Source organism: Lepidochelys kempii, chromosome 2, assembly GCF_965140265.1.
Source record: "Lepidochelys kempii isolate rLepKem1 chromosome 2, rLepKem1.hap2, whole genome shotgun sequence".
Taxonomy (NCBI): Eukaryota; Metazoa; Chordata; order Testudines; family Cheloniidae; genus Lepidochelys; species Lepidochelys kempii.
In genome coordinates, this window is record NC_133257.1 from 162851453 (window position 1) to 162879352 (window position 27900).

The window sequence follows — 27900 nt, forward strand, 5'->3', positions numbered from 1 at the left end:
AAGTTGAAATTTTAGCCACATGAAGACAATGTTCACACAAATATTTATCCAAACTTATTGCACATGTAATGTGCTATTAAACATTCCTTACTCTATATGCTATGCAACATACCTAAGATTCATATATTTTTCTTTTTCCTTATCCATGTGCATTTAAGTTGTCAATCTTAAATTTGCATCAAGTCTCTTCAGACAGAAGTGTTTGCTGAAGCATGAGTATGACAACTGTCAAAATGACTAAATATGCATTACAAATACAACTTCCTCCAGGAACTAGTGGACACTGGGAGAAGAAAGAGGGAATGCATGAGAGGGCTGTCAAACCAGAGAGAAGGGAAAGGGCTTAGCTAGGCTTTGGTAGTCTAGCATCATTGTATAAATGCATTGGAGCAGTGAACTAATTATGCAGAGATATAGCTTCTATGTGAAAATCATATTTTGTATGCCTCATTAACACTACATTCGAACTGGATGGCTGAGGCAGAGAAATGTTATCAAACCTGCCCGATATCTTCCAATGACACAAAGGCTAAAGAAGGTAAAGCAAAAGCAAAAAAGTTCTACCATCTCCTTTCCCCATCAAGTTTCAACTGTCACTGGAAAGGCCAATATATTTATCAGGCTCTGCTGAGCCCTTCCAAGCAGCCAGTTCACACATGACATATGCACAGTGTTTTCTGGAGCAATAAAATTCCAATGTGTCCAAAATAACATTAATAGTCTAATTACATGCATGGGTCAGACTGAGCTGTCACAGGTGTACAATATTCATTACCTTTTTGGTGGTCCTATAAAACTTGTCTATAAAAATCTGAGGTTCTACTTAAAATGTTTCTAAATCGTATGGTTGCAGGAAAAAAACCCAACCTTTAAGTGTAATCTTTTGAGTTTCAGCCCAAGAGAAAGGCAATAATTGGAGAGGTGTTTAAAACAGTTTCTCTCCCCACCAAAAAATATGTACTGATATTCCTATTGTAACAGAAGCACCACATCCACTAAAGCAGCAGAAATTCCCATTTCATTCCCTTCTCACTTCAATTTTTGGACTGAAGTTTTCCAGGTTTGATCTTTTCCCATAAATTTTTAGAACATTTGTAAAATAAGTTTGATTCCTGCTCCTGTAAAGTAAGCTTCTCAACAAAAGTTGTGTTCTTTCCACCTCATATAATATCATTAAGGTAGGGCAGCATATGACTACCAATAATTACAATTTGCAACTGATTTTCAAATTAGGCCATCTGTTACACCTGTGAAATTCTATGGCCTTTCCAGTCACACAGATGTAACAAAATACACAGCACAAATTCTAATTGGGGGAGAAAGTGAGGGGAAGTGGTCATTTAAAGTCAAGTTGCACAAGTGACTGCAATTGGACCTTGATTAACAATTCTATTGATGTGAGTACCAGAAAAACTTCCAGTTTACTCAACAGGAGCAGTATTGTTTCTGCAGAGGCAAAAAGACTTACAAAAATGTGTGGCCTCACATTAAGGTAGTAATCACAGATGGCTCCCTAACATCAGTAGCTGTAGGTTCTCAGGACCTCTAAAATGAGGCCATTATTTTTTTTATTAGTTGGCAGATATGACCAAAACAGAGCACATCTGCCCAAGCACCATTTTCAAGAAAAAAATAGATTCTAGATGCAGAACCTAAACCAAGCACTCACATGTGATGTTTTCTTTATGAATGAGTGAAATGTTTACTCAAAGTGATCTTAGCATGTAACAGAATAATTTTATATAGTTAAAACTATGCTCTTCAGATTGTAATTAGAACATTAAATTGCAGTTTCCCATTTTCTCTCAACCCAGTTTACATGCTTATTGCAAAGTATTTTGACTAACCAGTGAATGCATCTGAGTACTGCAAGCAAAAAAGAAGTCCTCATATATTTCAACTCCTTCCAAGAAAAAAAATTCTGTCACTGAAGTTTGCAGTGGGAATCACTTCAGTTTTCAAAGTATAAACAAAAATAACCCATTACATTACATACCTCAAAATGTTGTTCTTCTGAAGATGTATGAGATAGAGCCACTCACTTTGGTTTAGGGATCTTAAGCTTTTGGCTTACAGCAGCCAGGAATAATCTGTTTAAAAGCCTCACACAACAGCAGTAGCAGGTCTCAGATAAATAAGAGACCACTACCCTCATTTAGTTTCTTAGTACTGAGGTACCTTTAAATAGATTAGTACAAGCACCCCAATCTAGTGCAGATGATGGAAGAATGTGAACCTATTTAAAATACACTAAGATACTTTTCCTACAGGCTATAGTTAAGCCACAATGTAAAAGTTCAGATGTGACTCTACAGATAATGGTAGAATCAAATTTGAACAGCTAAAGGAGGTTTCTTTAAAAATGTGAACTGCAAAGAAATAAAATTGTGGGGGACTTACCCTATACTACTCCTTTCTGGTAATACTTTTCACTTTCAACCTAAGAATTCTAATATTTTACCAATGATTAATTACAGTAGAAATTTATCCTTGTTTTGGAGAGAAGAATCAGGTGTATGATATGTCTGTACTGCAATCATGGGTGCGACTACAGCTCGAATAGACATACCTGAGCTAGGTTTAATCCACCTAATTCAGGTACTGGAGCAGTGAAGCCACAGCAGCACATGTGATGCAAATCCATCCAGAACCTGAAGCAATTACTCAAGCAGCTAGCCTGCCCTGAAGCATGCATTGTCATGGTTCACTGCTCCAATACCCATGCCAGTCTGTTATTAAAGCTAGCTTAAGTCTGTCTACTCAGCTTCAAATCATGCCCCTTGACTGCAGTATAGACATACCCTCAGACAGCACAATGACTTGCCAGAGCTCTCAACGGATGACTGTATTAAAGCCAGGATTTAAACCCATGTCTCTGTATATTCAAGTCCTGTGTTTTAGGCCCCAGCCCATCCTTCCATTCTAAGGCTGGCTTCATTTTTACCACTTAAATATTAGAAATATCAGATCCTATTTTTGCTGAAGGTCTGGGATTGGCAAATCACAAAAGGCTGAAGCCTAGGTCTAATGCATTTTCAATTGAGGGTTTTATATACTGATGACCCACATTATCATAGTATCTGCGGAACTCAGTCATTTGAATATGCTTATTGATTATACTTCATACCTGTGCCAGGGTTCAATTTATAAGTTGTTTATAAAGGGTAAACAAATGATTAACAGATTTTATAAGCATGTTACAGACATGAGGAGAAAGTGGTATAGATGGTTATAAGTCATGGTAAGAAACCTTTTGCTGTTGGATTTTAACAACTGATTGACCCTTTATGAGATGTAAATGGAAGTGTAATATATGACCTATTTATCCTCAACAACCCAGTGAGACAGACAAGCACTATTATCCCCATGTTACAGAGGGGGAACTGAGGCAGAGAACTTAAGTAGTTTGCCCACGGTCACACAAGACAACTGTAGTAAAGCACTGAATTAAACCTCAGTCTCCTGTGTCCCAGGCCAATGCTCTAACCACTGGACCATCCTTCTCTAAGGTTTGGAGAACTGAAGGTCTAGTTTCAGTCTAGTCTATCAAAAAAAATACTGAAGTCTTCCAAGGAAGAGGTTTAAATTAAAGACCTGATCTTGCCAGTGAAAAAGGTAGAATTTAAAATAATTGAATGCAGCCATTACTGTAAAGGAGCACAAGAAAGAGAACAACTCACTTTCAAAGAACTAAAAAACTCCCTGTAGTTTTTTTTTGGGGGGGGGGGCGTGGAGGAGAGAGAGAGAGAGAGAGAGAAGACAACATATATTCTGTTTTTAGCTCAGCAGATAAGTCTCTCTGCATTACAGAATTTCTTCACAAATTCTGTATCCAGACACAGGTAGAGAAGATTTCAATAGTTCAGGTCGGAGCCCTGAACACATGAATCCCTGGCCTATTTCAAGATGGTCAGAAAAGTGATAAAATGACTGAGTTATGTCTGTGCCCAGTGTATCTTCCAGGTCCTACTATAGTTTACCAACCAAAAAAAAAAAAAATCTGTCCTATTGACAAGGCAGAGGCACTAGCCACGTAGCTACTATTGTTGCTCACACAACAGAAATGAAATAAAAGGTTTGATCCCAGAACCACTACAGCTGATATAAACAGAGTATTACACATTTAGAGAGTGTTCACATTTACAAAAAAAAATCTGAACTTAAGTGAATTCTGTAGAGAAGGGAATTATTCTGTATACAGAGGCAAGTACTCCTTGATACCTTAATAGAGAGGTGAAGATTTTAAAATAAAATGAGAAGATTTTTAGTGTCACTTTTATTATCTTATTTCAAACCCACACAAATTGGAGCTAGGAAAGTTCTGCACCAGAAACAGTCCGACTAATGATATTGTAGCGCAGATCACTTACAAATCTCTCTTTCAAAAGGTGGCACCATTTCATTGATTTTACACATTATGAAGTGCATTTAGATGTTTTGCTGCTTCCCCACAACATTCAAATGAATAAGGCAGTGAAGAACATCCTTTTGGGAAGAGAAGTCTTGTTTACAGACAAGTTGATCTTAAATTATTTACTAAGAGCTTCTAGAAGGCATAGAAGTCAAGGCAACAGACATGCCTGTCCATGAGAGATCAGGATTAAAAACAGGAATGCCTGTGCAGAGGTATTTTACGAATATAATCAGGACAAATATAGAAAATGAGGAATACTCAGCTGGCCCTGAACATAAAATCTTGTCTAATGGAAGAGAACAGCAACTTGAATAGAAGCCTCGACTAAATGGAAGTGGTTAAAAATCAGGAGCGTCCCCAAAAGTCATGCTTTTCAAACAGAAAAAAACCCTCCTCTTTAAATTTAGAGATTTGAGTCTTGATTTGAAATAACATCTTTTAAAACACTGGACTATTCAAAATTCACTTTCCTACTAAAGCAGTTAAAGGATTACAGATCTAATCACTGTCAATTAGGCAAGGGAGAAACTGATGAAGTCACGTTATGCCTCTTCACAAACCACATACAACTGCCATTTTGTGATAAGAAAGTTCTTTTTAAACCGAACATTAAAGAAAACTCAGAGGCTACCATGAACTAGAAGCCTGAGATCCATAAACAAGATGTGGAGAACTATTCTAAAATACTTATTTTAGAGAAGGAAATGCCTATTTACACAACAGTCCCCATTGTTGGTAATTTGTTTAATCTATGACCTATAACTATTTGAGCATGAATACGTTAAAAAAAGAACTACACAAAAATTGCTATTATGGATTCACTGACTACCTAGAACTTTCACATTTAAATCTCTTTAATCCCCCAATATTCTCTATTGGATCTCAATTTTGCCCATCTTATTTTGTAGTCTGTGGGAACAGGCAAAAAAGGAAAACTTTCCCTGGCCCTGCACCACACCCCTCAACTCCCAACAACCAAGAAATATTATGCTATCTTGTAAATATTCATATGTAGAGGTGAGAAAAGTCATGGGATTCCTGAATCAGTAAAAACACCTATAGTTTTAGATTTATCAGTTCATACACAAATTTGCCCATGTGAAACAAAACACTTGAGTGCAAAGGCTTACGCGACTGCACGCACATCTAATAGCGTAACAGCTCTGTCTACACTACAGGATAGGCAGTATCTTGGTAGTTGTGACCAGTTCTTGAAAACATATCAGCTAATATTCAAAAACAATTGTTGAAACATCTAAGGTTTTTCAACAAGTGTTTTCAGAAGAGTTATGCACCAGTCATGCCATAGGCACAACGACATTATCTGAAGTAATATAAAAATTACTATTAATTGTTTCATGACTCTGGCAATTTTGTAGCGTACACAGCGCTGTTTATACAGGGCATGATGTTCCAAGCTACTCATATGCTTAAGGGTAATCACTTTTACACAAGGGCCCCGGATAAAACAAACGTGCACCTCTAACAAGCCCGTATTCTCATGGGGCAAAACAATGACAGAATACTAAACTAATTTTACGATTAGGGTGAGTGAATTTTTTTTAAATCGGTACAAGCTAAAAGGGGCTGCTACTGGATTTATGAAAAAGCTGGTCAAAGGCCATTTTAAACTTTATTTATTCCTCAATTATTATAAAGTGGGAAGGAACACTGTTAACCACTCCAAATTCAAGGAGGTAGCACTGATGCTATGATAAGTTAATGAAACTGGAGCATTTAGTACACAATGACTACTAGCAATATCAGGGTCTCATTTACATATTACCACACCAAAACTAAAAGATATTTGGAGCAGTCCTGAAGTAAAATTTAGGAGAGATTTACTCCACAAACATCCGAATGCAGTGGTTTGTAAGTTTGGGCAATGAAGATTGTTATTTTTTGTTTTTGTCAAGCCTTTTCATTTCTGTCACCCACAGCCTTCACCATGGATTTGTTTGCAGCAACCCCAATATCCATTTGATAAACACGGTTTTACAGATTTTCTAGAATTAGGCCACAATGCTACTAAAAAGTTATATACAACTTGTGTATAACTTTATACTATGCACAACCAGAAAATATGATTCAGCTTAAGCTGCATTGACTGAGTCAGCAGATTAACCTATATCCCATCCTGGGTTTAATTCTTTATAAGAAAAACGTTTCTTGGGGAAAAATAAATATCAGTAGTCACTAGTTTTCTGAATGTTCTGCAAAATGACTTCCTGCAGAAGAGGAAGGGAGAGAAAGAGTGTGTTTGTTGTAAGGGGAATACAGAGTAGGGCCTTGAAATACATGATGTCTATGCTATCAAAACACCAAGAGTAAAAGATAGGTGGAGTAGACAAGAGAGAAAATTTGCTATTGTACATGTGAAGGACACATGCTGCAAGTTGTATCACATCTCACTGGGATGTAACCTAACACACCCAAGTTATTGGCAGTGAAAATAATAATGGCATTACGTGCACAGCTCTTTTGTTGAAATGACAACTTCATTATAAGTCAAACTGTTGACTTCTCTGGTTAAGGTTTCCACATTCTAAGTGTTTTTAACAAGACCAAGGGCTTTAAGATGTTGAATTTATTGAAAATGCTTGAATGTTAGCTTCACAACTGCTGCATATTTCATTCTTGCAGATTAAAATCTGCAGTTTCTAATCTCCAGGGACAACAAACTTATTTTCTGCTTCAGATATAAAAGACATGTTGTGGTTTGTGAAACAATGGAAAGTATCAGTGAAAAGGCAAAGAATACATTTTGATATAAGCGGTTACTAAAGCATTATCTTTTCAATTTTCAAAAACGAGAGACAATACAGGATTTTGATTTTGATATTTATTTTTAGCAGGATGTGTGTACTAATGGATGGTGACATCATTAGGAGATACGTCCATGTCCACCACCTGCAACAGAAGCTAGACAGATGTTAAAGAAATCATACTTAAAGCTATAAACGACACTACTTACCTATAGTGGTGTTATGACAGTCACCTTAACAAACAACTGGGTTAGCTTTTGATACAAATACACATGACCAATATAAAAACTTACCAACTGTCAAAATTCATTCATCAAGTTTTAAATTTAATGCATACTGTACCTTGATTTTAACAAGCTGTTAATTTAGAGAAATACCCATTATAAAAATCCCGTTATTTAGAAGAGAGAGATATACTCATACAAAACAAGGCTATATTGTTCTTAAGTGAAAGAAACTTACCTGTAATTCTCTTCAAAAGATAAGCGATCCATTCATTTAACCCTATACTCCAGATTATGGCTAGCAGGAATTCCCCAGACTTTCAAATTCTAATGCTATCAAACCACTTCAGCAGCAGATGGCATGCATTCATTCTTGCTACGAATATAGCCCCTTATTCTTTTTACATGTCAAATCCTTTTGCAAGTAACCAGGTGGAAATTATATAAAACATAATACCCCAAAACTCTTCAAGAAAGGTGATGCTATAAATGTACTTTCTGTAAGCAAGAGATGTGTAAAATATGTAGTAAAAACTTACCTATCTCCTTCTAAAGACTACAAGCTTCAGGATTTTTAATCAAAAGACTGTGCAGTAGCAATAACTGGCTACAAAAAGCAAAATACAACTGTCAAATTTCAAAGCCTCACAATGGTGATGATACAAAGAAAAAACTTAAGTTTGAAGGGTAAAATCTAAACAAACCCCGTTCTAGAAACATCTCAAACATACATACTTACCTGAGGATCTATAAGCTTGGAAACAAGTCCTTTTAGACACTTATAACAAATCCAAACTCAAGATGCAAAGCTAAGTCTGAGCAACAGTGCTTTTTAAGCACATGCAGAAACTCTGTGCAGCTGCATCACAAAGCTCTTTGACAGGAACTGACTGGAAGCTGACTGTAGATAACATGCATATTCTAACTACACCTTGTCATCTGAGAATTACTGAGAAACCAGAAGAAATTCAGTCAGTCACCTAGCCATACATACAAGTTCTCTTGAAAACATCTTGACCTATCACATAAATGTGTACTCGGGCACCTAAATATGTTGGTTGATTATTTTAAGGATTGCTTAGCATCCAGCAGCTCCACTGAAATCAACAGATGTTGGGTGATGATCCTTTCTGAAACTCAGGCCTCTTTTTTAAGTGTCTGAATGAGGATATAGGAGTCTAACTTTAGACTGTTTTTTAAAAAATCTTGGCCCATAATTTTTTTCCATAAGTTTGCGTTTATATGTAGTCAGTGGCTCAAAAAAAGTCTTTACAAACTGAACATCTTGTGAAACCAGGGACTTTCAAGAGCCATTTATCGAGAAAGATTACTATAGCAACTGAACAAAATGTGGGCTACCTTTTACTTGCGTGTAAAGAAAAACGAAGTGTATAAACTTGCAAACTCAGTCTATAATTAAAAAAAATATTTTGCATGAGACTAGGCAAAAGAAACTTGTTCACACCAGACCTAATATCATTGGCATTTAAAGTTAAAAGTGCAGGCAGACTCTCGAACAATTACAAGGACTTAACACAGCTACCCAAGCTTTACTTTGTCAGGAGCTATAACGACAGAATGAAACCTTAGATTGGGATGCAGAAATTCCCTAGTTCTGAGAGATCAAATGTGGCAAGATGTACAATCTAATAGAATCACCCAATGTTATCTATGAAGACTGTTAAGATCTGTCGGAGTTTGGTCAAGACCTTTGCATGCTTCTTCCCATTCCTTTTTATGGCCAAGATATTTCCCAACAAAACAAAGATCTCTATTCACAGCTATAGTCCGAATGCATTTTCTGGGGCAACAAACCACTATTTAAAGGGTGTGGTGAGTCTCTATAGTGTGTCCACACGAAAGAACTTCTCATGACTCTCTGGTGAATGGCTCCATCTCTAGGGTCTATTATATAGCAGCATGGCCTAATTGCAGTAGTGCTCTTCCATGTCAGATAAAGTAGTCATGTGGGAAATGTGTCTTAGGACCCCACCAAATCAACAGCAGCATGATGGGTGTTTGTCCTCAGATTCGTATGAAGAGGGTTTTTTTGTTCACTGATACTTCAATATATACTGAGGTTCTCAAGTGAAAGTATAGCATGGATACCATGAATACTATTGGCGCCCTAAGAGCGGAGATTTCCAGCTTGGGTCTTGATAACTAGTCTTTTGTTAAATCCTTCCCCTGCCATACAAGTCCAAAACACTGCAAACTAATACAAGCTGTGTCAAACATGGTCCCTTTGCTCCCAATGGTCCCTTAAAGCCAAGCTGGGACTTACAGACAAATTCTTTCATTTCTTCCACGAGACATCCTTCATAAGTCAATCATCTAAACAGGTGAAAATATTTACTCCCATCTTCTGGATATATTGTTACAATGGTTAGGTATTTTTATAAATTCATGCTGGTCTGAGAGCAGCCTAGAAGACAGCAGTGAATTGGCAGCACTGTTCCAGTATAAAAAAATTGGACACAAACAGTACTATATGCATGTCTTGCCATATGCACATAAGCATTCGTCAGATTCAGAGCGACCACTTCTAGCTGAGACAGAATCATTCCCAGACAGCAAGAACATCAAGTGTCTTAATATATGGGGCACAGATCCCAAAGTACCAACTGCTGCTAGTCCACTGGAACTTTCAAGTTGGCCAGCCTTCGAGACAAAGTTTTAGATGGCCAGAAATTATAGGTCATATAACACTAAAAGCTATAGTCAAATCCCAGAGATTCATCAGGCTGGACAAGTCAAGTTGTGGACAGGACCCAGGGGTCTGACTCATCCACTCCCATTTTTAAGGGGCTGAGTAACAGAAGGCCTAAGTCAGTCACAGACAAGTCAAAGACAGAAGTCTAAGACAGACACAGTTAACTTTTGGAGTTGAGTGGCATCTCCAGCTGCAGACCTTGACCTGCATTGAGAGAAAGCATAGAGAACTTTTAAGGATGTATCAGATCCTCTATGTCAAAACCTCAACTCACTCAGGCTAAGATGGGAACTTGGCTTCATGGGAGGTGCTGAAGAAAAACTGTATGGCAATCTTATTGGACCTTGTGTCAAAGTAGGTAACGTTGGAAGTTATGACAGCTGTGCTAGATTCTGAAGCACTTTAAGATTTGTCCTTTTTAATCTTTCATGTTAACTTGATGGACTGAATGCAAGCTTTTGGTCAGTCCAACAAAGGTTACTCTGGGACGAGAGTGCTTGCAGCAATGCTTGGATGTAGATCACACAATCACCTAACTCACGATCCACCTTAAAACATCTTTGGACAGCTGGGGCACCTCAAAGCAGTTAGACAACTCTGGACATTTTTTCCCAAAAACATTATACACTTCCGAGAGATGGGAGGAAAACATGGCTCTTTAAATGAAATTATGATACATCATTAAACTATGTAATGTAGTAATTCAGTACTACAGTGACTGATAGCTTATTTCAGAACAGAAAAAATCAAGCAAGACCTTAGCTGGGTAAAGAGTTAAGCTCCTAGATCCCATGTAGCAAATGATTTTGTTTGAACAATGCAGATAAGAAAGCTCTGTTAAATTTAGGTAAGCCCCCCCCAAACAGAAGCTGTGAACAAAACTTAGAAAAAGCAACCACTGAAGGCTACAACAGTAGAACCATCTGTTGACATAGCTGCGTTTATACCAGGGCTTCTGTTGGCATAGCTACGCCAGTCAACAGTGTGTGCTCATTTGTATTTTTAAAACACCCCAACCAAAGTAACTACACCAATATAGCTTTTCGGTGAAGACCAAGCGTAAAACAATAACCAAAAGAGCCTTTTCAATATCAGCAGTAAAAGAAGGAAGTGAGCTAGATATAGAAGGAGGACTTTCCCTCAACATACCACCTAATGTGGAAGTGGCTTAATGGTTTTAGAGTTTTGAAGCTAGGAAGTTCCTGCTAGTCATGTGCTCGAAGTGGGCATCTAATATTTACCTTTGAGAGAAAGTTTAAACCAACTAAACATTTATAACATATCAAAATTAATTTCATGAAGAACATGGATTAACTGAACAAAATATTACGCACTTCCAACTTATGCTCTTTTTCTGCAAGGACTTCTTTTTGACACCGCAGAAAGTCTGATAACATTCGAGTTAATTGTTTTCTATCATCTATTTCAGCCGCCAACCTGCCATTGTAATCCGCCAGTACCATACAAGCATCATCTACCATCTTGGAAAGCTGTTCTCCAGATTCCTTATCTAAAAGACAAGCAAAGAAAAAAAAATAGCAATACATTACAAAATCTTCTCAGGCTCTCTCATGCTAACACTTCAATTACTCCATGCCCATCTCTCACCTGTTATTCTGTCTAGTAAGGACACATCTTGGACCTCTACAGGCAATGAAGCTATCCTCTGATGAACTGCTGCATCCCCAGAGGCTGCATTTTCTAGTTCTTGTAATGCTCTAATAAGATCTGTAGTCTGAAAAAACACACAGCCTTAGAACTGGTCTAGTCATTAAATCCTGATACACAATAAAGATTCCATCGGCATGGCAGAAGCCTCTGCAAGCATAAATCTGGTATAGCCCACTTGATACCTATGAACCATGCTAACGTAAGGAAGTGCCTGAAGTAGAGTTGGAGTGCACAGCAGTCCTTCCCTATGGGAGGCCTCTTCAGCCAGCATAGTTGAGAGCAGCATTGGGGCTGTTACATCAGGGGCTGTTTTGCTCATGATAATCCAAGGATTGGGGAAGAATAAAGGTTGCATACAGCCACCTTTACTCAACGTTCTAGCTTTTGAGTGTTAATTTGGCCCTTAAAATGGGACCCATTACAATGCAGAGTTGGTTCTTTATTACTCAGTGACTGAAGGATTTGGGGTTTTTACACATATATCCCAAACCTTACGAAATGATAAAAGTTTATGAACACAAGAGACTTCTACCTGTGGAGGGTCACTTGGAGAACTTTGTGCTGAACAGTTATTTTCATCAACTTTTATCTGTTCAAATGTGCGCTTCCTGGCCTTTCTGTCACCATCTAAAAGTCAAAGTAGAGACCTAAAAATCAGTTCAGGAAACAATACATTTATTTCGAGAGACTAAAATACATACACACAGAATACTTACACAAAGCTTGCCTAAGTTGTTCTAATACATCATTTTCATAAACAGACCTTTCTTCCCAAATAGAGAGCACACGGCCAAGGTGTTTCTTACAACTCTCATCAGACTCACTGTGGGGGAAACAATAAATTCACCAATAAAAATGGTAGAAGTACAACCAAGTAATAAACAATTCAGCCCTGTATAATCTTGCATCCAAGGATCTGAAGTATTTTACAAATATCAAAGAATTAAAATGCCCAACACCTCTCTGAGGTGAAGATCCTCATTTTGCAGAAAGGGTAAAGGACGTTTTGACTTGTTCAAAGCCACCTCACAATACGTCACATTGAAATAAAGGCCAAGTCTACTAGCCCACCAGCCTACTTCAACCACTGAATGCTTCATAGTGCCTTTAAACCTAGCAAAGCATGACAGATCAGTTTTACCCTTATTCTATTAATTAACATTTCATCTTTTTTACAATTAAATCTTATTACATAAAAAGATGCGAAAGATTCATCTACAGATACACGTTCTAGTTTAAGTGCTAAATAGAATCATAGACTAAGGTCAGAAGGGACCATTATGATCATCTAGTCTGACCTCCTGTACAATGCAGGCCACGGACTCTCACCCACCAACTCCTGTAACAAACCCCTAACTTGTCTGAGCTATTGAAGTCCTCAAATCATGGTTTAAAGACTTCAAGGTGCAGAGAAATCATATGCTAGATCTGTATCATTAAGGAATAGGGAATTATTGTAACGTACAAGTTGAAAAACACATTTACCCTCAACCTAACACAAAAGAAAAACACAACCCAGTCTTCCAATGTGAAAAGATGATTATCAGGCTAATAAACTTTATTCTGATCAAGGTGCATACACAGGCATGGGAACTAGGGTGTGTGTGGGGGTGGGGGGGAGGGTGCTGCAGCAACCCTAGGTTTTATGCGGGATCCCACTTGCCGGCCCTCCTGCGCCCGGGCTCCCGGCTGCCAGCCCCAGCCTCTTACCCCTGCCAGATCCACCACCCCCCCACCCCCCGCCCAATCCCGGAGACACGGCCCTGCTCCCAGTCCCAGCTGGGAGGGGGGGGGGGGAGGAGAAGGGAGGGAGGGCGGGAACAGACAGGGGTAAGCGCGGTTGGCTTTCAGTACTCGCACTATTAAAAAGTGTTCCAGCACCACTGGGTATATATACTAAAGAAGATTGACATTTATTCAAGATCAAAGGAGCTTTTAAACTAAGAGGTGCAGGGAAGAAATTGAAAAAAAAAAATAGATTTCAGATCTAGGATAGGGTGCTTTCTTTAAATAGGGTCCATGAGCGCTGCTGAGCCAGACAGAACAAATGAAGTGTTCTGAAAGGAAAATGCCTCACACGGGCTTTTTTGTTTGCATGATAGTTAAGATGACAATAATGCTCACATTACAGTTTACTGTACCTTGAAACATGCTTAAAGGCCTCAACTATAACTGGTGCAAAGTCTTTTGTAAATTCTGGTCCTTTCCTTTTGCTGTTCTGAATGACATCGTTGGCCAGGTACAGAAATGTCAACTTCCTATTTGGTTTTGCTGATAAAAGAAAAAAAAAGAGAGATGCAACAATCCGAAGTTGTTAGTAGTATAAAACTAATTTTGCAAGTTAACATTCAGTTGAGTTTCTTCCTACATCTCTTATGTAGAGAATGTAAACAGATATAAATGTTAGCTAAAAATACAAAGTTCCTTCACTATTTCTGTTAGCACCTCATACTATTAATACAAAATAATCAAAGCCATTTTTTATAAAAAATTTGTCTGCATAAATTTCAGCCCTCAAAACCCAGAGAAAGCAAGTCATATCAGTTCGCCATCCCCCGCTGCCATTTTCAGTACAGGCCCAGCAACAGCTAATTTGAAGTTTGAACATTCTTCACATTTTGCCAATCCACAATTTGCTCTGACCTCTTGCTGCCCCTCTCACACTACCACATTCCTTTGCTACTTCAGCACACACACTGTCCTTCCCCTCCACGCTCATACCCAGTCTCTCCTCCACAACATAACACTTACTTAGTCTCCCAAATTCTTCTTCTTCCCACACGCAGAACCTTACATTTTTTAAAATACACGTTGCGCTTTTAAATTTACATTATGAATCACCAAAGCAAACATATGATCTTGTAGCTATAATCTTAGGGTAACATTTTCAAAACTGCTTCAGGGTATGTCTACACTACAATATAAGCCCAGGGTTAGTGGGACTCCAATCAGCTGACCCTGGGTTACAGAACCCAGGGCTTGAGCATTTACAATGATTGTTAACTGGACATTAAGGTTTTTCTAACCCAGGCTTGAAGCTGGGACTCTGATGTCAACGCTGCAGCACACAGACTCAAGTGAAATCAGCCATACACCAGACTCTCAAACACCCTCCTGAAATGCGGCTGGTCTAGACCCCGGACACTGGCCTCCTGTGAGAAAGCTTGACTGTCTACACGGCATGTTACAGGAAGTTTGAACAGCCCACCAACACATCCTGCCAAGCAATCATTTTGGTCCGTGCACCCCCAGCTATTGGAAACAGCAACATGGAGACGGCGCCTTTAGAAGAAGTTCTTTGCTTGCACTTTCACTCCTGTGTTGGGAAACAGGCAGAGCTTCTGAGAAATGCTGGTGGATATTTTGGTGCTGTCTTCTGACCCAACAAAGGCACCTGACAGAGCTTATGATGGAGCAGGAAGTGGCGGTAGCAGAGTACCAAAGCATGGCAGACTCCAACTGGCTGACGGAGCTCATGACACTCCGTACAATCACTCATGCCCCGAGTAGACCGGCGCTTCTGGTGCAGGGCCACAAGCGCAGGCTGAGGGGACGATACTGTCATGGTGACTTAGGATGACCAGCTGTGGTCCAGCACTTTCACATGAAGAAAACTACATTTCTGGAGCTTTCTGAAGCGCTTGCCCCAACCCTCTAGTGTAAACATATGCATGAGGCCACTCATGCCAATCCAAAAGCAGGTTGCTATAAGTGTCCAGAAGCTGGCTACCCCAGACTGCTACAGGGCCATTGCCAACCAGTTTAAGACTGGGAAGTCACCTGTGGGTAAAGTCATGGTGGAGGTGTCTGAGGCAATCAGGCATGTGGTTTGAAAGATATTCATGAAGTAATTGCATTTGAGAGAATGGAACTCATGTGCCCCTAGTTTGCCCTCCTCAAGGAACATGAGCACAAACCACAAAGGGCACTACTCCATTGCTATGCAGGCCCTCATGGACCCCAGAGGTCCATTTACAAATGTGAACGTGGGCTGCACTGGGAAAGTTCATGATGTCAGGGTTGTGTGATGAGGGAGAGTCTACATTCATGGACAGGCTGGAATACTATTCCCATCAAATATCAATAGCATTACTGACCCCACCATTATTTTGGGGATCCCCACATGGCCCTTTTTGCCTTGGCCTATTAAACTCTCAGCAGGTGCAGAATGGTTGTTGAACGTGCTTTTGGTAGACTAAAATCCTGTTGCACATCCAAATGGGTCTGCAGACATCTCCAAGTCATCAGTGCTGTTCGCATTACTGTGGCTTGCTGTAATCTTCACTATCTTTGTGAAGCCAGAGGTGAGTCATTTCCCTCTGAATGGACCTATGAGAGAGAAGGTCCACTGAACCAGTATACTCAGGCAGAAAGTCCCCCTACCATAGCTGGAGCTAGATGCACCCAGGCAACAGAAGTCAGGGAGGCTTTGTGCTCCCATATTATAGACTATGAATGTCCTTTTGGAGGAATGGGGACAGGGCTTATTGATTTGGGGTGGGGGGTCAGTGCTTGGGGAGGGTAGGGACTCGACTGCCATGCAATGTACTTATGAATGACTTGGCCACTTATGAAATGGTGGGGCATGATTCACAGTATAGATTCATATAATACTCCTGGGAAAATTCAGCACCACTCCGCAATGCAGAATTTGCGCAGAATGAATCTTCTGTGCAGAATTTCCTTTTTCCCTTGCAGAAATGGGCTGCAGAGCTCCTGGACCCGGCCGAGTCTAGTTCCACAGTTTGCAAATAGAAGACTAGGGTGGGGGGAGCGGAGAGAGAGAAAAGAGGAGAAGAGAGAGAACTGGAGGGCTCCCGACAGCTGCAGTTCGAAGGAGACAGTGTGCAGGAAACATCAAACAAACCCGGGACCCAGCATGAGACTGTTTCTCCCTCTGGATCCCTGGGCTCCCGGGGAGAGGGACTGGAACTAGACTGTGGTAGGGCTTTCTTTAACACTCTACTTCTGGGGGAATTTTTTATTTTTGTCTATGTTGATACATTGTTGCTAACAAGCATGTTGAATAAATTACCAAAATAACAAATTGGTGTGATTATAGAGTGTTATTTTGACAAATAAAATTTGCCAAATTTTAAAATATTGTACACAGAATTTCCCCAGGAGTAATATAAAGAAGTGACTGAAGTGAGGATTGTATAAAGGAATGGTGTTTGCATACTAATTCCTAATTGTCCCTGATCATGTGTTTACCTTTGTTATTTTAAAAACACTGTACAATATGACAGTGATAGAAATAAACTCTCCTAATGACACAGAAATCTTTATTTATAAAGATGTCTTGGAAAACTACAACATCCACCCATTGCCAGGCAGGCCAGCTGACAGTGCCACACCAACACACCAGAACCAAACAGGGGAGGAAAAAAGTGCATGAACAAGACAAATAATGAAACCATGTACAAAACAGAAACCCCCTACCACTGCTTGTCCCCAGACCCCTAGGTTTCCTTTCCCTTCTTGCTGCACATGAGTGGGATGGAGGCATCCACAGGAAAGTTGTCAATATAAAGGACCGAACTGGTCTAAGTTTCCTGGCCCAGCCGCTATTGGGGCCTGACTGCATATGCTACACAGTCATGAAGTTTTCCGAACTGTTTCTGGACTAAATCCCAGGATACTGACCAGGGGTCTGAGGCTGTAATGTGGGTGATGCAGCAGGAGTCGGTACTCTTTCAGCCGTTACTTACATCAGCAACTCAAACTGTTCTCTCTGCTGACCTCTGTCCTTTTTTAGCCACTGCTCCTGCTCCAGGAACAGTGAAACAAGTGCCTGCTCCTGCACTGAAACCCTGTTCTCAAGCTGTGCAGCCTGCCTCAGCCTTTCCTCTTGACTCTCGCCATGCCTTGCCTTTAGCCATAAGTCCCTCTGTTTTTGGTACTGGACCTGCTTGTGGGTCCTATCCAGAATTTCAACCATAAGTTAATCACAGAAATGCTTCCTCTCGAAACGATCCTTGACAGTATGCTGGGCCAGGCTTGTACTAGACAGTGGGCAAGCTGTGGAGATTCTGCAGTCACTAGAGGTCGAGGGGCCTGGAATAGGACAAGACACAGAGTTACTGTCTCAAACAGCTCATTGCAGGAGCACAGAAAAAATTCTGGTGGAATTCCAAGGACAAAGCATTACATTTCCAAACTGAACCTCAATATACTGTGAGAGGGATGCTTCCAACCACAGATGCTCCCTGAACACAGCCTGGTTAATCACAGAGACATTAATATTGAGACACTGGTAAGTTAAAATTCAAAGCTGTTTTTTGTTTTCTAAAAATTGCATATCTACTCAGGGGGAGGAAGGTGTGTCTGTCAGTTGCCTTGCTACAAAGACTTTTTCTATCATTTCAGGCCTTCCACATTTTGGAGGACATAGCTGTTCTTGTGGTGCCTGACCGGCTGTTCTTGTGGTGCCTGACCGGCAAAAGGAGAGGATATTCAAAGCTGCTGGTGGGAAACCTGCAATGTATGCAGTGAAGGTAGTCAAACCTATAATGGCTGAACACCTCTATGAGTGGAATGGCTTTGTGAGCTACCAAGGTGGGCCTAAAAAATATTCACTTCCCCAAAATGTGATTACTTATCTGGAGTTCTGGCTTCAGGAAACGTCTGCATCTATCAGCACCTAAGATGCAGTCAGAATTCATAAGGGAATCAACAGCATGCTGCATAAATTTCATGGGGCTTAGCCAGTCATGATTACATGCAAACACACAGAACTCCACAACCACCCCCCCCACCTCCTGGCATATTTCTGGATGCATTTTCAAACCCAGTCAAATTTGAGACAAATGATTTTGTCACCTATGTACTGCTTGGACTACCTTTACCTGAAATGGACTAGATTTGTGAATGAAACACACTTGCACCACCACCGCTGTACCATTCACTCTTTCCAGATGGCTTGTTACACCACTGGATGGTTATAGAGTGGCATACTTATAGGTATGGCAGTGTTAGGTTATTATTTTTAAGAAACAAATGCCCTAGCAAAAATCTGTGCCTTTCTAGTAATATAAAAACACCTTGAAAATATTTATTGTTTGTATTTCCTGGTCACCAATTTGAATTCCACATGGCGGGGGGGGAGTGGACGGAAGAAGACAGAGGAGAACGGGCGCACAACTGGTGTACCATCTGCCATTGGCAGACAGAAGCCCTGGTTAGCAGCATGTAATAAATTTTGAAGTGTTTCATAGAACCGAAATCCACCCCATTCCTACATTAAATGGAGCCAGAAACTTACCAGGCTCCAAGGCAGCTTCTGTCCAGTCTGTCCTCTGCAAGCTCTGCAGCCAGGTTGTTCCCTGGGTGGGCATCAAACAGCTCCCTTAAGTACAGCAGGATGTGCTGCTCCTGGATCAAAGCCCTCCCCCCCCGGGACTCATTTCAGGAACAGAATCACTTTGTGGGCCTCCTTCTGCACTGCTGCTGGTTCCCACCACTCCCCATGCTGGATTCTGGGGCCAGCAGGGCAGCATCACAGCTGACTAGTTCATCATGCACCACCGCTGGCTCTGTGCTTGTCAACCTCCTCAGAAAACAGGCACAATGTTGGCAAGATGCCAGAGGTGTGTTTCAGGTCCCTGGTTTTCTTATACCGTCTAGAGATGCTTAATCCAGTCCCCGTACTGGTCACCAGCCCGATATATTTGCATATTGGTGTCAGGTGTCATCTACACTTTGGGGAAGGAGAATCCAGTAACATTGTGACACCCCATCCCCTCAGTGATAATACTCAATTTTTGCAGTGTAAATAGAACGCTGTTTTAATCATGTTCCTTATACAAAATCCCTCATATGCCAGTCCGTACAGCGAGAACTAACAACAGCTCTCAACATCCGAAAGACACATTGTTGACATGAAATTAGATTCTTGTCTAAGGGACAACGGTATGCAAAATCTCTTACTGAAAAAGACCAGATTCGTAATCTGGGTCAGGCACAGAGATGCCACATGGTAGGTGGAAGGTGGAATCCATAGAAAATGTTACTATTTGAAAATTATCAAATATATAAGCACAGTAACTCCAAACTTAACGTTGTAGTTATGTTCCTGAAAAATGCAACTTTAAGTCAAACAATGTTAAACTAATACAATTTTCCCATAAGATTTAATGTAAATGTGGGGGGTTAGGTTCCAAGGAAATTTTTGGGGGGGCAGACAAAAGACATTATATACTGTACTATCGTAGGGAGGTGCCCTTGGCTTACCCCACACAGGCACAGCCTGCTGCAGACAATGAGGCAGGCAAGGACACTAGAAAGCACCTTGCACAGCAGCAGCTTCCCCCCTTAAGAACAGGCGCTGACTTTGCTAGGGGATGCTCCAGGTCCAACTCTTCCCACCCCCACTCCACCTCCTCCCTGGAGCACATTGCGCCCCCGCTCCTCCCCGTTGCTTCCACCACTTCCCTGCCGCCAAACAGCAGGGAAGTGGTGGAAGCACTTAGGACTTTCTGGGAGGGAAGGGGAGGAGAGGAGACTAAGCAGATTTAGAGTTAGTGGGGCCCTGTGCTCAGCTTCATTTTTGCTCCCCACCCCCCACTGGGGGAGCACTCTCTCTTATCTCCCTCCCATTTTTTTCCCCTCTATTCTCCTCCTGGGGCTCAGGGCTGGGGGTGCAGGGTTTGGGAGAAGGCTCAGGGCTGGGGCAGGCAGGAGGTGCAGAGCACTTACCTGGGACAGCTCCTGTTTGGTGCAGGGGGTGTGCAGGTGGCTCCGTGCAGCACTACCCCCGTGACCACAATTCTGGGAGCTCCCCCGCCCAACCAGGCAGGGCCACCTGGAAGGCAGGGGCTTTAGGGGCTGCAGGGCCCTGGGCTAAGGGGGCCCCAGCCTGCAGCTCTAAAGCCCCTTTCAGAATGCAACCCTGTGAGCACAGGCTGGGGGACACAGGAGGAACAGGGGCAGCTGCGCAGCCAGCCAGCAGGAGAGAAGTAGCGCTTTGAAGAGAAAAGCCGTCTGGCAGCAGGGGAAGCGCTGGGAGGGAGGAGGCGGAGAAGAGGAACTTGTGCAATGCTCCCTTGTAAAGTCGCTGCTCTTCCACAGAATCCTATAAGCAGTGGACAGAGCAGGCAGCCAAACGACATTATAAGGAAGCATTGCACAACTTTAAACGAGCATGTTCCCTAATGGAGTAGCAACGTAACTTCGAAGAAACGTTAAACAGGAGAACATTAAGTGAGGAGTTGCTGTAAATTGCTCATGCTGGTCTCTACAGCAAGCCCTGACATACTGCCCCTTTTGACATGTCACTTGACATGGGAGCAAGCAAAAAGTGTGTTTCGAGGACAAACTATGGAGCAACCAAGTAAGATGATCTGAGACTGTATGACTAGGTAAAGCTAACATTGCCATCCTCTGAACTGAACCCTAGTACTGATAGTCACTAACAGGAAAAAGATATCAGTTTGATATCTTGTTTTGGGGAAACAAGGCATCTGGAGGCTGTAATGTGTAAACTCTGAAAAGTCACCTAGATATTGAACATAAATCTTCTTCATGCACAGGGGGCAGAACAGCCCAGATATACTATCTTGATAGCTACATAGAATAAATACTTGTAGGAACTGTTTATGTCCAGCATGGCTATAGAACCATTCAGTTTTCAAAGTAGTCAAGTTTGAGAGGATTTCTGAAACAAAAATAGCCCCTCAGAGAGCAGTGCCAACAATACTGATGGGTGGGGATCTGCTTTCTGACACTGCACTGTTCTCCTAATAGCTGAAAGTAAGAGACAATGAAAACAAACTCCATAAAGTTGGGGTCCCTATTTGAAACAAACTCAGAAACTCTAACTGAAAGAAGTGGAACACTAAAAACAAGGAGGCCATTCTGTCACAAGGGAGTCCTTCCAATGGAGAGAATTGCAAGAAATCCCAGAGACAGCAAGCCGCCTTCCTCACAGCACTCATAAGAGAAAGGAGGAAATAAAACAAAACACACCTCGAAAGAACTACCATCAACAGATGGAGGAAAAGTCTCCCCACATCTCCATCAAAAAGCTAGTGTTTTCTCCAGCTGTCAGGTAAGATTTCAACAAACTATATTCATATTCACTGTACTGAGATGAGAGACATTTACAAAGCCAGGTATTTTCCTTGTCCATTTGCTGGTAAGAAACATTTACCAATTGCCTTAGGCAACATACAGGATATTGGTGTATACATAATGATGTATGTAATGCCTTTAAAAAAGTCTCCCCCTACAATCTAGCCCAGGGGTTCTCAACATTTTCCTTTCTGAGCCCCCCCCGCAACATACTATAAAAACTCCACAGCCTAGCTATGCTACAACTGGTCTTCTGCATATAAAAGCCAGGGCAGGCATTAGAAGGTAGCAAGCAGGGCAACTGCCTAGTGCCCCACACCACAGGGGCACTGTGAAGCTACAATCCTCAGGACCCAGGGCTTCAGACCCATGCGATGGGCTTCAGCTTTTTGCCCTGGGCCCCAGTGAGTCTAATGCTGACCCTGCTTGGCGTTCCTCCCACGCAAAAAACCTGCTTGCAGCTCCCCCCTAGGGAGCCCGAGACCCCAGTTCAGAACCACTGATCTATCCAATCTACAGATGTTACAGATTTGCCTGATTTAGTTATACAAAATGCTTAAATCAAAGGATTCTTTGGCAGTTGAGGCAGAGAACCAACCAACATTTAAGGAGCACAGGGAGACGAATATTGTTAGAGATTTTTCTGTAGTTACTAAAATAATGAAACATTGATTAGAACCCAGGTCTCTTGGGTTCCAGATCAGTGCCCATCCTTGGATGATGCACATTTAAACTTCTCCACCTATGTGTGTTTCCGTATCTAGACTTCAACCTTGAGCTCTTGCTGATCTGCAATAGAACTATATCAAACTGGGCTAAATTGCTATCTGGAAGTATACACAATCCTGCCTTAGCGTTTGCTGCTAATGTATTCTGCTCCGCATAGATTCTAATTAAAGGACACGAACAAAGGACTTCAATATGCTTAACTGTTCCTGAGAACATTTTACATCTATTTCCAAAATCAACTTTGCTGGACTCAGTCTGAAAACCTTTATCTACCCCTTCTAGTATCTCTCTTCGGAGAGGACCACTCATATTCAGGTTTCAAGAAAGATATGGAAGTTTGGATTTCCATTAAAAAAATATATGAATGTGATCACGGAACTATACAGATTTTCCTCGGCACTTGGTAAAACACAGTATGTTAGATTCAAGTGTTGGTAGCGTTGTCTGCCACAATTTACGGGTTAAGATTTTATTTAATTTATTTAATTCATACACATTTTCCTGGCTCAAGGCAAGGGCTAGAAGGTGACTATTGACATGGGGAGCCGTACAAAAATAGGTAACGACCAATATCACTGCTATACTGAGACACTGCACCAGGTGAATACAGAAGAAGGGACTGGATGGTAGGGCTGGGTCTATATTGACTCTCATTCCTAAAAGGTGCAGTTTTACCTCATGCCCACACTAATGCTCTTCTAAACTTTCAGTTGCAATGCCCTCTGGTTACCTAACTCCAGTTATTGGCACAGCTCCCAGAAGCAATGGATTCTGGAACACGTCAAAAGGCTACTGGTGCACTGTGGGAGTAGTTGACCCATCTGGACCATTTCAGTTTGAACCATTTTAATGACATTCATATTGGCACTAAACCAGTGCTAGCTGAAACAGTTCAGACGAAACTGGTAGTTAGACACACTGAAAGCAAGCTTAATCCAAAAGGTATATGGCAGGCATTCAGACAGTTTAATATCCATTACGTCAGGCGTTCTCAAACTGGGGGTTGGGATCCCTCAGAAGGTCACGTTATTACATGGGGGGGGTCGCGAGCTGCCAGCCTCCCCCCCAAATCCCGCTTTGCCTCCAGCATTTATAATGGTGTTAAATATATAAAAACGTGTTTTTAATTTATAAGGGGGGGAGGGTCGCACTCAAGAGGCTTGCTATGTGAAAGGGATCACCAGTACAAAAGTTTGAGAATCACTGCATTACATGTATGCTACCAGGAACCATGTTACTCTAGTCAGTGTACGAGCAGCTACACTGCAAGCCCTTACCCAAGTTATGGTGCGCTCCCCCATGTGCGTCCTCGGGACTTTCTGGGGATACGTCCCACGGTTCTTTGTGCTGCAGTAAACTGTGCAACAGATTCTTTCCCAGTGAACTGTGGGAGAATTTGTCTGTCCTCCTTGGCACACTGGAGGAAGCTGAGAGAAGACAAATGGAGGACTATCAGCACTCTAAATGATTTAGCCTGCATTCTCACAGCACAGGAGGAGGAGTACTACTGGCTCAAGTGAAACCAGAACCCAAGCCCTAAACCCCATGCCCCCTGCCATGCTAGCTGGCCTGCAAGCACAAAAACTCAGGTGAGATATGTGTATGTGTGTGTGTGTGTGTGTGTGGATGGAAGGGGATGGGGCGGGGGGTTGGGACAACACACAAGGAAGAACCTGGCTAACTCATTTAGCCCAGACTTTTACCTTGGTTTTAGCCCAATCCTCTCTACCATGCTTAAAAAGCCTTTTATATGGATTTGTCAGGCTTGCTTACCCAGGTGAGTAGGCTCCCTTCCTCAGCGCTGGAACTCATCTATTAGTTTATATACACCTGCCCAGTTTATAAACACCACATTACACCCAGCCTTCTGCATGTCTACACAGCTCACTTGAATAGTTAGTGTAGTAAGCACCATAATTTGAGACACACCAAAAATCACACCTCTAAAAGAGCACTGCCAAGAGTCTGGCAGAGGAGGGGATTACATGGAGGGCAAGTCAGTGTAAGAGAATAAAAAAAACGCACGACAAAAAAAAACACCAATGGCAAATCTCGAAACTTACGATCAACCTGCCACTACTATAAAGAGTTTGACTAGTTGCTGAACACCCCCTGTTGTGCCTGATGGCGTTTTAAGAGCAAATGCACTCATGGACACAGAGACTGGCAGTGCCAGAGGAGATTCCAGCAGTTGAAGGTCAAACACAGACCCCAGAGCCAGCAGGCTCTATGGGCAGATGGACTGGAGGACATCCTCAGACCTGCTCGGGGACAAGGAATGGAACAGAGAGAAACCTGCATCAGAGCCATCGCCACTTCCAGGTAAGAGGCTACTGCCATCTTTGTTATTGCTAGTGAGAAATTGCAACATAAATGATAGGATTTTGCTAGTTTATGGCCAATGCAATTATTATGAAGAATATTATGTACTGTGGGGTGACCTTTGGGCCACCTGAGTGCAGAAGCCACACCATTTCCCCAGCCACCTTTTACCCCCTTCCTCCCCCATCACATGCAATTCAAGATGGATTCCAAACAAGGAGAAAAGTAGTAAATATGCAACTAGTGATTTATTCTAACTGAAATGTAACTGAATACTGCTAATTGATTTATGCACAACTGAGATTACAAGATGAGCGATGCCTGCAGACACTGTGATGCATGCAGCACAAGCACATATGTAGAGCTATGTACACACACACACACTGCACTCTTCTCATACTGGCACGGTATTAAAGCAGTCTCCAAAACAGCCAGGATTTTATGTCCTACTGTATGATCTGTGGCTATATTAAGTGAAAGCAAGGTGGATAAAAACCAATGATTTTTTTAAATAATAAAAATTCCTAGTTATTTAAAAATTGGACTTTTTGATAAAATGCTTTTTGAGGAAAAAAGCAATCTGAAGATATCTTTAAGCTATAATGTATCTCTTCATAGAACAGGGATTGTAAATTCTAATTCTACAGTATGAGAATATATTCATGTAATGTTTAAGAAAAGTTTTGTAAATGAGTTCCAATAGTTCATGGATTAGGGACCCAATCTTATGGGATTCCAGGGGCTTCTGTACAGATTTAGATTAATCTTTCTACCTATCCAATGGGTCTCAGTGCTCAGTCTAGAAGATACCATCAGAGAAGATACATTTTTCAGTTCTCAAACTGTGGATTTGTCTATCCAGAGATAACATGCTTGTTAACAGCAAAAATGTTTTTAAATGAATAAATAAATATCTAGAGGTGAGAAACAGACCTCAACCCTACTGTCCCTCTGAAAATTTGTGTACACAGAGTCAATCCCTTATCTCTCTCTAAAAGTTTCAAAAAGTTCAATGAACAGAAGTTTGTTGGGGGCAGAAAAAATCTGGATAAGGAGATGTCTGGAGATAAAATGTGAGAAGGGAGGAACAGGCAGCAGAAACAAAAGTGAAACTGTTTGAGCAGCATATTCTAGAAGTCTTGAGGTCTTTCCAAATGTAGCCTTCATTGATTTGAGATCTACCATATCATTCTCTTACTAGAAGGGAAAAACTATAATGGCAGCAGGCTGTAAGAGAGACCCAGTTTGGGAATAATTACCATTCAAGAAATATATGTTTGCTGCTGATGTTTTAAAGAAAATCACACCAATGAATGGTGGAAGTCACTGCTGAAGTGATAATCTCACTTTTAACAGCAGTAGCTTCTTCTGCCAGTGTAGAAAGAATATTTTCTTCCTTTGGACTAATTAATTCCAAATTGAGAAATCATTTGAGACCTGAAAAAGCAGGAAAGCCGTGTTTTTCTTTTCCAGATTAGGAACAAAAAGGAAAATGAAGGTGAAGACTACTGAGAAGCTGCAGAAGCCAATATTTTACATTTTTCATGTTGACCTGGCTGACATAGTCTTTTTAAATATTTCATTTAACTATTTTAGTTAAAAACAATTTTAACAAAAACAAACCTGAATTAAAAAAATTGAATGTTTAACTAAATTTAAAAATTCATGTGCTTGTTTTGTTAAAATATTATATGTTTGCTGTTGAGGAAAACAATCCAGAATATATAACGTTGTTTTAAACAATTTAAATGTCTCTCTGGTGATGTTCTCCTCCTAATACAGCATGACAAGAAAATCCTCCAAATATTAATGCTTGACCAGTTGAATTGGAAATAGTTCGCCTCCCAATGATTTCATAAATATCTGCTTCAATTACCTTTGGACCATTCATTTTCTGATATAGCTGTAAAACTAATCTGAAAAGTTTTCAAAATCAATCACTTAAAAATGTATAGTGTGTACCTTCTAAAAATGAAATCTACATCTATCTCTGAGTTGAGAAGAATATGTACTAAGGTTATAACAACCAACAAGAATGCGCTTTTATGTAGAAATCCATGATTAAATAGAATCTTCCTAACTAGTGATTTAAATCAATTTGAGCTAAATCAAATCCACCCTGAGTGAAAGTCTCTAGGTATTGGCAGCCTGATGTACAGGGGTAGTGAAAAGGCATATTCATGGTAAGCAAGTTCCTGCATCCTATTTCAGCATGCTTTTTTGTGTTCACTGAGATTTTGGTCCACCCCCAGAAAATTATGCTTCTGAACTTTTCACACAGGAAAACCTCAAGACAGTCCACGAGACACCTATGCAGGACAAACACTCCCCGCCCCACAGCTCACTACAGTCCTCTCTAGTCATCACTCGCTGATCAGTCATCAGACAAGGAAATACCTCTTTGACATACACAGATGGTCTTCTACCACAGGCCTGGAAAAGTTCCCTTTTCCAATCCTGAATCTCCAGCAGATTAACATCTTCTGATGACAACACTACCTGAAATACTTTTAAGACCAGCACTGGTAAAAGGTTCCTAGTTTATGGGCACCAAACCCACCCCCCCATCCAGGTAAAAAGATATATTTATTTTATTTTAAAAAATTCCAAGATTTTCCATTGTATTGGTGGGCTGGTGACCTGAGCTGCAGCTGCTTATCAACAGGCAAATATGGAGAAAGGAGATAAACGTGGGTATGGAGAAGACAGAAGTATCAATTTTGTGGCCTTGCTGTGACACAATGTAAAGAGATATTTTTATTTCCCTGGACAAAAAAAAGTTCCTTTATTGCCTTTGCAAGGCTGTCCACATCTGCTGCACCAAGCAGCCTCCAATGGCTTTTGGGATGAGGGCCGTGAACTAGCAGGGGAAAAGAAAAATGTTCCAAAGATGACCATCTGCAGGATATGCAAAATGACTTTAGCCACAGGTCACACCAGCAGTGAGAATTCCAGAGGCTGCTGTAGGAGCAGGACAGGGAAATGAAGGAG

The 27900-nt window shown here is 41.1% G+C and overlaps 1 protein-coding gene across 6 annotated transcripts in view; it reads right to left on the reverse strand.

Annotated features, from left to right (window-relative positions):
- Positions 1-27900, reverse strand: part of RPRD1A (regulation of nuclear pre-mRNA domain containing 1A) — a 68046-nt gene that overhangs the window by 30478 nt on the left and 9668 nt on the right. For 2 of the 6 annotated variants that reach the window (XM_073332689.1, XM_073332686.1), the window contains exons 2-7: positions 23865-24014; positions 13929-14058; positions 12504-12610; positions 12320-12414; positions 11725-11851; positions 11451-11626 (exon numbers count right to left, since the gene is read on the reverse strand). In XM_073332689.1, coding sequence (XP_073188790.1) covers positions 11451-11626; positions 11725-11851; positions 12320-12414; positions 12504-12610; positions 13929-14058; positions 23865-24014 — 785 coding nt within the window. Of the gene's footprint in view, positions 1-1075; positions 7337-11450; positions 11627-11724; positions 11852-12319; positions 12415-12503; positions 12611-13928; positions 14059-23864; positions 24015-27900 lie in introns of those variants that run through there. The other 4 variants (XM_073332683.1, XM_073332684.1, XM_073332688.1 and 1 more) reach the window with 4 other exon arrangements.